The 11938-nt window shown below is 40.4% G+C and overlaps 1 protein-coding gene across 1 annotated transcript; it reads left to right on the plus strand.

Annotated features, from left to right (window-relative positions):
• Positions 1-8356: 8356 nt before the first annotated feature.
• Positions 8357-11341, plus strand: prl (prolactin). The gene is made up of 5 exons (XM_029727195.1): positions 8357-8465; positions 8562-8674; positions 9827-9934; positions 10460-10642; positions 10814-11341. Exons 1-5 carry the CDS (start codon positions 8426-8428, stop codon positions 11000-11002), a joined length of 633 nt encoding a protein of 210 aa, XP_029583055.1. The 5' UTR covers positions 8357-8425; the 3' UTR covers positions 11003-11341.
• Positions 11342-11938: the final 597 nt, after the last annotated feature.

Below are 11938 nucleotides of genomic sequence, written 5' to 3' on the forward strand. Positions count from 1 at the left end.
TTGAGAAAGAAGGAGGGAGAGAGAGAACAAGAGAGAGAGAGAGAGAGAGAGAGAGAAAAGGATGGCGAGAGAGAGGCCCCATGGTTAGATTCCACATGGGCAGGACATGACAAAGAACTGTTTCGTCATGGCAGGGGAGGAGTGTTTCAGATGGTTTTTCAGGTTCTCTCTCTCTCTCTCCCTCTCTCTCCCTCTCTCCCTCTCCCTCTCCCTCTCGTTTTCCTCATATTTGTGGTTTCATCACTGTTTTGCATAAGATCAGGCAGGCCAACTCTTCTTCAGGCTCCAACAGAGATCACATCTACCTGAGTCTATCACCCATAGCCACACCCCTGGCCTGAAGCCACATCCCCCATTCCTCTATTCCACATCAAGCCAGCACAGCACAAATACAGCCACACCTACAATTATTGTTTTAGTAACAGTAAGCAGTGGAACATTTTGAGAGAAAAAGACAAGAGAGAGAGATTTGGAGAAGTTTTGTATTTTGTGTTACAGCAGTTGGTAAGGAAATGTTTGTTGAGGAGAAAGAGAGAAAAGTTTGGGAGTAGTTTTGTGTTCAAGTCAGGGTTGGTAAGGAGAGGGTTGGTAAGGAGAGAGAGCCAGTGGGAGTTGCTTAACTCCAGGGGCACCTCTAAAGGGAAGGAAATTACAATTAAAGTCAGATGTATAGGTCATACTAGGAGGGAGAGGAGGAGTGTTTCATGTGTGTGTGTGTGGTGTGGTGTGTGTATGTGTGTGTGTGTGTGTGTGTGTGTGTGTGTGTGTGATAAGAAACAGCCACAGTGAAAGGAGGACGTAGGGGGAGGGTGTCAGCCAGCAGCAGAGGCACATGGGTAATCTATATGGTGAACGTCCATGCGGTGAGACCGGTTGTTCCACACATGTTGTCTTTGTGTACTGAAAACCCAGATATAGGACCTTGTGTTTATCCCATAAACACCACCCACAGGGCTGGAGAGCAACTTGTGAACGATACACTGAATAGTCTACTCTCCACGCATGCACCATATAGATACACACACACACACACACACACACACACACACACACACACACACACACACGGAACAAAGTTACATGCTTCTACAGGGCACACACATAAAATAAAGCTATATACCTTAATTCACACACTTTCATAGATAGCACACATAAGCATGCTTAGCAAGCATACATTCATTCTCATGCAAAACACACACACTGCTCTAGATTCATAAGGAGCAGTGCTCTGGCTTGATGGCTTTCTATGAGCTCTCATTTATTTCCCCAATAATGGCAGTTTTATGGTTACCCAGGGAGACCAGAGACCATTTCTTGAGGACACAGGAGCACTTCAGTGAAGTGTAGGCCTAATATCAAACACATGAATTCTAGCCTGGGGTCTCACTCTGTCTGGAGAAAAGAGCAGCCTCTGCTGGCTCAACAAGGTGTAACAGTCCTGAACAACTCAAGCCCAGTCCATGCATTTGGCCACATTCTGACATATTTTTTCTTTATATGGAAAAGAGAAATAGAATTTGTGCCATTGGGCTGGTTTCGAGCCCACTGCGACACAGTATATCGGTGCACTGACAGCGGCAGCCCTAACCTCTATACCACCCCAGGCCATACGTAGATCATGTATTGAAGATAATGTATTGATGTCAATGAGTGATTGGGATGAAAATTCTAGACAAAAATGTAATAATATATATATTTTTAAATATAATTAAAAATGTAATAAAAAATAGCCCTGAAACGAAACGTAGGCTGAAAATAATTTGCACGTCATCTTATAGGAAAAGACTCCTGAAGTCACACATTCAGATTTGGCACTTCAAGCCTAAATATTTCATACTTTGACTAAAACGATGACTTGTTGACTTGCATAGCTGTGCAACACCACGGGGAAGCTTTGGCCATCGTCTTTCAGCTCAAAAATGCGGATTTCTAATGGTGGTGGGCGTTTAACGTTCTCAAAACGGAAAATATAGGTTATTTTAAGGTAAATACAGTGTCTTCAGAAAGTATTCACAGCCCTTGACTTTTTCCACATGTTGTGTTACAGCCTGAATTTAAACTGGATTCAAATTTTATGTCACTGATCTATACACAATTCCCCATAAAGTCAAATGAATTAAACATGAAAAGCTGAAATGTCTTGAGTCAATACGTATTAAACCCCTTTGTTATTGCAAGCCTAAATAAGTTCAGGAGTAAAGATTTTCTTAACTAACAAGTCACACAGGAGGTTGCATGGACTCACTGTGTGCAATAATAGTGTTTAACATGATTTTTGAATGACTACCTCATCTCTGTACCCCCCACATACAGATAAGGTCCCTCAGTTGAGCAGTGTATTTAGAAAACAGATTCTACCACGAAGACCAGGGAGGTTTTCCAATGCCTCGCAAAGAAGGGCACATAATTGGTAGATAAAAAAAGCAAACATTGAATATCCCTTTGAGCATGGTGAAGTTATTTATTATTCATTTCTTTTATTTCTATTATACTTTGGATGGTGTATCAATACAAAGATACAGGCATCCTTCCTAATGTAACAGCATAGCTTCCGTCCCTCTCCTCGCCCCAACCTGGGCTTGAACCAGGGACCCTCTGCGCACATCAACAACTGACACCCCACTAAGCATCGTTACCCATCGCGCCACAAAAGCCGCGGCCCTTGCAGCGCAAGGGGAACAACTACTTAAGGTCTCAGAGCGAGTGACGTCACCGATTGAAACGCTACTGGCGCGCACCACCGCTAACTAGCTAGCCATTTCACATCGGTTACACTAACTCAGCTGTCGGAGAGGAAGGAAGCCGCTCAGGTATTTCACTGTGAGGCCAATGGTGATATTCCAAAACATGGATCCTGTTAGCAATAAGGCACTAAAGTAAAACTGCAAAGAATTTGGCAAAGAAATTAATATTTTGTTTGGGGCAAATCCAACACAACACATCACTGAGTACCACTCTTCATTTTTTTAAACATGGTGGTGGCTGCATCTTGTTATGGGTATGCTTGTCATCGGCAAAGACTAGGGAGTTTTTTTAGGATAACATTTTACGGAATAGAGCTAAGCACATGCATAATCCTAGAGGAATACCTGGTTCAGTCTTCTATCCAACAGACAAATTCACCTTTCAGCAGGAAAATAACCTAAAACACAAGGTCAAATAAACACTGGAGTTGCTTACCAAGACAACATTGAATGTTCCTGAGTGGCCTAGTTACAATTTTGGCTTAAATCAGCTTGAAAATCTATGGCAAGACTTTAAAATAGCTGTCTAGCAATGATCAACAACCAACTTGACAGAGCTTGAAGAATTTTAAGAATAATGCACAAATATTGTACATTCCAGGTGTGTAAAGCTCTTAAGAGAGTAACCCAGAAAAATTCACAATTGTAATTGATGACAAAGGTGATTCTAACATGTATTGATATTGATATAGATATTTCTGTATTTCATTTTCAATAAATGTGGTGATTCTAACATGTATTGATATTGATATTTCGGAATTTCATTTTCAATACATTTGCAAAAAAATTCTAAAAACATGTTTTCAATTTGTCATTATCTGGTATTGTGTGTAGATGGTGAGATTTTTTATTTATTTAACCCATTTTGAATTGGGACTGTAACACTACAAAATGTGCAATAAGTCAATGAGTATGAATACTTTCTGAAGGCACTGTAAATAACTTTGAGAACATGTTTCAATAAGACTTTTAATAACACTGCTAGCTTCATTTGCCTTAACTGTTTTGAACTCCACAGATACGACACATGTAAATTCATTTGCTTCGGCAAAACATTTGTCTTTTTAATTGTGGCATGGCGTCAGTGAGATTTGAACCTATGCTCTTTTGCTCTCTATCCATGGAATTAATCCACTATGCCACCAGAAAAACATGCCATGTTTTTTGATCTGATTTTGATCTCAGCTGTTCATTTTAGTCTATTCACACAGACCCTGTTTCAAAGGAAACAGGCACTCATTAAGATCAGATGTGGCCAACTAATGGACAAACTTAACACACTTAACAAGATAGAGAGAGTTTTGTTGATGCCGAGAACGGAATGTATATGTTTTAAATACAATATTTTTTAACATTACTAATGTTTTCTTCTGGTTTTTTTTGTTGAAAGTTTTCTTTAATGTTCTGAGAACATATTTTAAATAGAACCACGAGGAAACCTGTAGAAAATGTATTGCTGAAGTTCTGAAATTCCCACAGAAGAAAATTGTTTAACATTCTCTGAACAATTTGAGAACATTCTACTTTAAATAGAACCATGAGGAAACGTTATGGGAAGGTTGTATGCAAAATAACCATAGGACCACTACGCTCTCACCAAATTCTAAGAAACATATGGTTCTCAGAATGTTATGTGCCAACTGGGGTGTGCTTTACAACGGTAATGTTACTCATTCATTGACACATTGGCATCATTGATGCTGATAGGATGTGTGTGAAGACAGTAATGGTACACATTTGTTCGTACAGGGTTGGAATTATGCACTGACACTTGAGGTTTGCCATGTAAAGATAATGGTCTGGGCTAACATTTTAAACACATATGGGGTCATCTAGGCACCTGTATGAGCAACTAGGTTTGAACCCAGGTAATCTGTGTGCAACAAGACTGTGCTAGCCTGTTGAGCTAAAGTCTAGGCATTCGCTTAGGGAGATAACTCAAGTCTTCAGGACTCAGGAAACTCACATGTTAGCGCAAAGTGCTGCATCAGGTGACCTGGCCTCCACAATCAACCGACCTCAACCCAATTGAGATGGTTTGGGATGAGTTGGACCGCAGAGTGAAAGAAAATCAGCCAGCAAGTGCTCAGCATATGTGGGAACTCCTTCAAGACTGTTGGAAAACCTTTCTAGGTGAAGCTGGTTGAGAGAATGCCAAGAGTGTGCAAAGCTGTCAAAGGCAAAGGGTGGCTACTTTGAAGAATCTCAAATATAACATTTATTTTGATTTGTTTATCACTTTTTTGGTTACTACATGATTCCATATGTGTTATTTCATAGTTTTGATGTCTTCACTATTATTCTACAATGTAGAACATTTTTGACTGGTACTCTATACATTTTTAAGGGCATTTTTGCTTTTAATTAGACAGATAAGATTTAGAATCAACGGGGGAGACAGATTAGGAGGAGACACATTTGAACCCCAGTCTCTGGGTTTGCCTGTATGTGGGCCTGCACAATCTAAGGATTGTTGAGAGGAGTTTGTGTTACATCGCTGTGGGAAAGTTTGTGTAAATCACCAGTGATTGGTGGGACTTATTCAACAATAATGAAGAAGCTTCCAGATCAAGACCAGGATCCAACATCGTAGTCAGCCTTCTGGAATATTCTTAGAACATTCTCAATGTAGCGGAGGTGAGTCAGACTCACGTTCTCGTGATGAGGTAGCCCTGCCTGCGACTTCAAAATCAGTGTCACCATCTAATGCATTGGTATTCATAATCGGGTACCCTGCTGTTGGGTTGCCAAATGTATTTATTTATTTTAGGAACAAAACATTCACAGTACAGATTATTGTATGGAACAACATACAAACGTTTTTGAGAAAGATCATTTGACAAATGTCATTTTATTGAGTCAAGGTATTTATAGGTTTCTTTTCAATTTGATAAGAGATTGGTTGTGTCATTAGATTTGGAGTGGGGTTGCAAGAAATTCTGGTGGGAAAAAAAATGGGGTCCCTGCTGAAAAAGTTTGACTACCAATGCTCTAATGGTTAAGATGTTAGTTACCGAGCGGGAGACGGGTTCAGATCTTGGGTCATCAGTGGCAGAGATGGAAAGTATTACATCACCACACATACTCGTCTGCCAGAGGACAATAGAAAGGTTACTTTCCTCTCTGTTTAATATTTTTTCAGATATTTAATTCTAGAGAATAGACACTATATAGAAGGGAAGAGAGGGGCTGGTAGCAGTGATTCCTGGATTCAAACCTACCACATGCGGTCACGAACATACACGTGCTGATAGCAGTGGTGTTAACCACTAAACCACTCCAGTCCAGGCCATGTGGAAAGATGACTTGTGTGGAATACACACTGGGTGGCAGTGTGGCTGACCCGAGGCTCATTGAAAGTGGTTTATTTGTATTTACATTTTTTTGTTTGTATTTTCTCTCCAATTTTGTGATATCCAATTGCGAACTTGACGGGAGAGCGAAGGTCGAGTCATGAGTCCTCCAAAACATGACCCGCCAAACCGGCCAATTGTGCACCACCCTATGGGACTCCCGGTCATGGCCGGTTGTGACACAGCCTGTGATCGAACCCGGGTCTGTAGTGACGCCTCAAGCACTGCGATGAAGGTGGTTTAAGTGAGAGAGAATGAGAGAGTGTAGTAATGGTATAAGAAAGATGGTCATTTAGCAAATGCTTTTAGCTGCTGAATATACCTACAGGGTTCCGTGAACACTGGTCACACTGGCCAAACTAAAGGGAAGAAAGAGCCAACAGCACACTAACAACACTATCAAATACTCCGCTAACAACACTAACAACACTACCAAATAAACAGCTAACAACACTATCAAATACTCCACTAACAACACTACCAAATACTCAGCTAACAAACCTATCAAATAAACAGCTAACAACACTATCAAATACTCCACTAACAACACTATCAAATAAACAGCTAACAACACTAACAACACTATCAAATACTCCGCTAACAACACAAACAACACTATCAAATACTCAGCTAACAAACCTATCAAATACTCCACTAACAACACTACCAAATAAACAGCTAACAACACTATCAAATACTCCACTAACAACACTACCAAATAAACAGCTAACAACACTATCAAATACTCAGCTAACAAACCTATCAAGTAAACAGCTAACAACACTATCAAATACTCAGCTAACAAACCTATCAAGTAAACAGCTAACAACACTATCAAATACTCAGCTAACAACACTATCAAATACTCCACTAACAACACTACCAAATAAACAGCTAACAACACTACCAAATAAACAGCTAACAACACTATCAAATACTCCACTAACAACACTACCAAATAAACAGCTAACAACACTATCAAATACTCAGCTAACAAACCTATCAAGTAAACAGCTAACAACACTATCAAATACTCAGCTAACAACACTATCAAATACTCCACTAACAACACTACCAAATAAACAGCTAACAACACTATCAAATACTCCACTAACAACACTACCAAATAAACAGCTAACAACACTATCAAATAAACAGCTAACAAACTTATCAAATAAACAGCTAACAACACTATCAAGTAAACAGCTAACAACACTATCAAGTAAACAGCTAACAACACTACCAAATAAACAGCTAACAACACTATCAAGTAAACAGCTAACAACACTATCAAGTAAACAGCTAACAACACTATCAAATAAACAGCTAACAACACTATCAAATAAACAGCTAACAACACTACCAAGTAAACAGCTAACAACACTATCAAATAAACAGCTAACAACACTACCAAATAAACAGCTAACAACACTATCAAGAAAACAGCTAACAACACTATCAAGTAAACAGCTAACAACACTATCAAGTAAACAGCTAACAACACTATCAAATAAACAGCTAACAACACTATCAAATAAACAGCTAACAACACTACCAAGTAAACAGCTAACAACACTATCAAATAAACAGCTAACAACACTACCAAATAAACAGCTAACAACACTATCAAGTAAACAGCTAACAACACTATCAAATAAACAGCTAACAACACTATCAAGTAAACAGCTAACAACACTATCAAGTAAACAGCTAACAACACTATCAAGTAAACAGCTAACAACACTACCAAATAAACAGCTAACAACACTACCAAGTAAACAGCTAACAACACTATCAACTAAACAGCTAACAACGGGAAAAAGACAAGATGTGGTGTTCTCTCAAATCTGGGAGTAACACATGACAGTTAAAGAGGCTGTACAGAAGTTTTGACAGAAACGATTAGTAACTAAACTTCCATCGTGTACTGTATCTTCAAGTTACACAAATACTGTAGATTCCACCTTGTAGGACGAATCAATGATTCCATCCAAAACTCATTAAATGGAATCTAATTGCCCTTCAACCACCCCCCCAGGCCCCCTCTCTTTTTTCCAATAGCTTTTGTCCACCTCACTATCTCAACTTAAAAAATACCATGAGTATTGATGAGTACATGCCTAAGGGACAGACCCCCCCCCCCAAAACAATGTTTCTCATTAGTGATCAGGAGAGAACTAGTTCTGAACAATATGCACAGTCACCAGACGTATGCATTCACAAATGAAAAAGACAAGGGCATTATATAAGGGGGGCGAGAAGGAACGACAGCCAAAAAGCAGGAGAGGAAGGTTAAGAAGACAAGGCGAGAACAGAAAAGAAGGAAAGATGGCTCGCCGATCCCAGGGTACCAAACTCCACTTAGCAGGTGAGATGAAATGTGTGTGTTTAGTCTGTGTGTGAGTTTTTGATGGAGGCAAGTTGACTAAAGTCAAACCTCTCTCTCTCTCTCTCTCACCTCTAGTTCTGTGTCTAGTTGTGTCCTGTCATGCCATTGGCCTTAGTGACCTAATGGAGAGAGCTTCCCAGCGATCAGACAAGCTTCACTCACTCAGCACTTCCCTCACCAAGGACCTGGTCAGTAACAACATTCCCAGCTAGCACCTTTGGTTCCTTGGAAGTTGTGGGAATGTATGTTTTTGGTTTCACATTGGTTGTGGGAACGAAGTCATACGTTTCCTGACCGGTAAAACTGAACGCTTTTTAAATGTTCTGAGAACAGAAGTGAAAATGTTGCCTTTTCTGGGAACATTTATCTTTAGGTTGCAGGGACGTTCTGAGAACATTTTACTCTGGTTCCTTGAAAGTTTTCCTGGGAGGTTTTATTAACGCTCTGAGAACTAAAATGATAGGTTATTTGGAGGATTCTGAATAACTTCCTTAAAACTGTCACTGAATATTTCAATAACACTTTCAGATTATTTTGGGTAAACTTTTTTGAGCTCCATTCACAGATGGGGCACATGGAAATGCATTTCCTTTGGCATTCATCATGCAACTTTTTTTTAATGTGACAAGGCATCAGCGCAGTTCAAACCTATAATCTTCCATCCTCTATCTGTAGAATTTGTCCACTGCACCACCAGGATGGAGATAATATGACTTTTTTTTTTACGCATACAAAGCTGTTAATTTTAGTCTATTCAAACAGAACCCATTTCTAAAGGAAACAAGCACTCATTAAGATCAGGTGTGGCCAATTAGTACGCACACCCAACACACCTGAACAGGATTTTAAATAGACCCATGTGGAAACCTGTAGGAAACGTTACGCTGAAGAACTGAAATTAACGTTCTCTGAACGATTTGAGAATATTCTCAATGCCAAACCAGTTTAAGAACGATAGAACATTTCAAAAATGAAAATTAAATGTAACCATGTTTGAACTTTTAGGAAACGTTCTGTTAAAGTAATGAAATACCAAGAAAATAATGTATTTTTTTGTCAAGTTCCTTAATTAAATGTGCCGAGAAGCCAAACAACTATCCTGCACCATTCCCAGAAAGTTGTGAGAAGGTTAATAACCATGGACAACCATGCACGTGTATTTGGGTCTGTGTGCGTATGTGTATCTGTGTGTATACCTAGTCTGCTTGTGTTCAAGAAGTATGTATCGTTCGTTAAATTATGTTCAGAGTATTGTGTCAGAGTATGTTCAACTTGAGTTAACTTTATAACCACTTTTGTGCTGTTCCACTTCTCTCTCTCTCTCTCTCTCTCTCTCTCAGGACTCTCACTTCCCACCAATGGGAAGAGTGATGATGCCACGCCCGTCTATGTGTCACACCTCCTCACTCCAGACACCCAAGGACAAGGAGCAAGCACTCAAAGTATCGGTCAGTAAAGCCCTGTGCTCTCCTCACTCATCTCTATCATCTCTCTATTAGTTATCTCTCCCTCTGCTCTCTTTTCCCAATCTGCCTGCTTGAGTACTTCATTGATCCAATCTACAGCCCTGTCCTGCAACAACCTCTAGCACCTAGGCACAGATCTGAGAGGATTGGAGAGCTGGGAGCAATATGCATCCAGCAGTCTTAGATTAGTGGAGTCGCGGAGATGAAGGAAAGGAGACAAGGAGAGGAAGCCCCCTAACTCAGATGTACCCTTCCTCTCCTCTCTCTCTAGGTTTGTCTCCTCCCTGTGGTGTATTTATGTTAGTATTCACTCCGTTCTAAAAAAGCATTTAACAACCTGCACAAGGCCTTCCTTGACTAAACCCCCAATGCCCAGTCCCTACTCCCCTCCGTCAAGCTTGATTAAGACCTTTGTGTTGGAGCGTTGCACTCAGTAAAACTGCAGGAGCATTCTACAGTGTGCAGGATCCATCTTTCCTTCATGACTTTACCCATTGTGTTCCTCAGGAGAATGAGCTGATCTCCCTGGCTCGCTCCCTCCTCCTGGCCTGGAACGATCCCCTGCTGCTGCTCTCCTCGGAGGCGCCCACTCTGCCACACCCTTCCAATGGCGACATCAGCAGTAAGATCAGGGAACTGCAGGACTACTCCAAGAGCCTGGGAGATGGACTGGACATAATGGTCAACAAGGTGGGTGACAGACACTGTGTATCTGTGTGTGTGTGTGTGTTTTTATGTGAAGCATACCAAACTGTATATGTACGGGTGGGTTGAGTTCAACAATTGAACACTGTGTTCAAGGTGACAACCTTTTGGCACGATCTTCTGCTTTAAAAAAAAAGTGTCTCTCTTTCTATATAGATGGGCCCCTCCTCCCAGTACATTTCTTCAATCCCCTTCAAGGGTGGAGACCTCGGCAATGACAAGACCTCCCGCCTCATCAACTTCCACTTCCTCATGTCCTGCTTCCGCAGGGACTCCCACAAAATCGACAGTTTCCTCAAGGTCCTTCGTTGCCGGGCTACCAAAATGCGACCAGAAACATGTTAGGAGAAAATGGCAGGCATTTTGGTTGTGGATTGTTCCATTTTCAAACTGATACAGAGTCAAAAAGGGGGGGGGGGGGGGTAGCCATTTGAAGGAGAATTCAGGGGATTGTTTGTCGAGTTTGATTTTGTGACATGACTAATGCTGCCATCTACATTACATTTGGACTATTCATAGACTATATATTGTATTCAACCTGTCATCTGAACCCCATTTTACCAATGTAATATACAACTTAAGGTTTTGTTATTGTTTGTGTTCTGTAATGCATTTCATCAACAATATGCAACCTAATATTGGCACTTATAATCATTGAATAATCATATTCAATGATTTATATAGATAACACAAAGCATCCCTCCAAGTCATTCTTAGTAGATACAGAGGGCTGTTGACCATCATAACATTTACACTTTAGAATATAATTTCTCAAGTCACTTATAGAACTTCCCTTATACTATACACAATGTACTGTTTCACTAAATACCAAATAAAATCTTTATTGCATTATAAAACATGATTACTTGCAGTCCAACCAGAGCTGTAGATCACTTTAAAATGTGAAACCCGGGTTCAAACTCTCTGCGGGCACTCCATGTGTCCTCATATACATTGTTATTACTGTACGGTAACATACTGTAGGTATATGATGAGAGAGAGGATTTTATATATATATATATATATATATATATATAGAGAGAGAGAGAGAGAGAGAGAGAGAGAGGTATGCAACAGCCGTGTGAAAACCTGACTCCCCTCCCGGCCGCTCTGTAAACCGACACCTGCTCGCCCTATTTGACAGCTCTGCTCTAGTCAAGAAGAGGATGAAGCAAAATCAGAGCGCAACCAAGCAGCCTACCGCGCCAGCGCAAGTTGACATGTCAGACTATGAAGCTCAATGATCTGTGTGCCAACGGTGACGGTTTCTACAGCATGCCG

The sequence above is a fragment of the Salmo trutta genome, chromosome 32 (genome assembly GCF_901001165.1).
Source record: "Salmo trutta chromosome 32, fSalTru1.1, whole genome shotgun sequence".
NCBI classification, from domain to species: Eukaryota; Metazoa; Chordata; class Actinopteri; order Salmoniformes; family Salmonidae; genus Salmo; species Salmo trutta.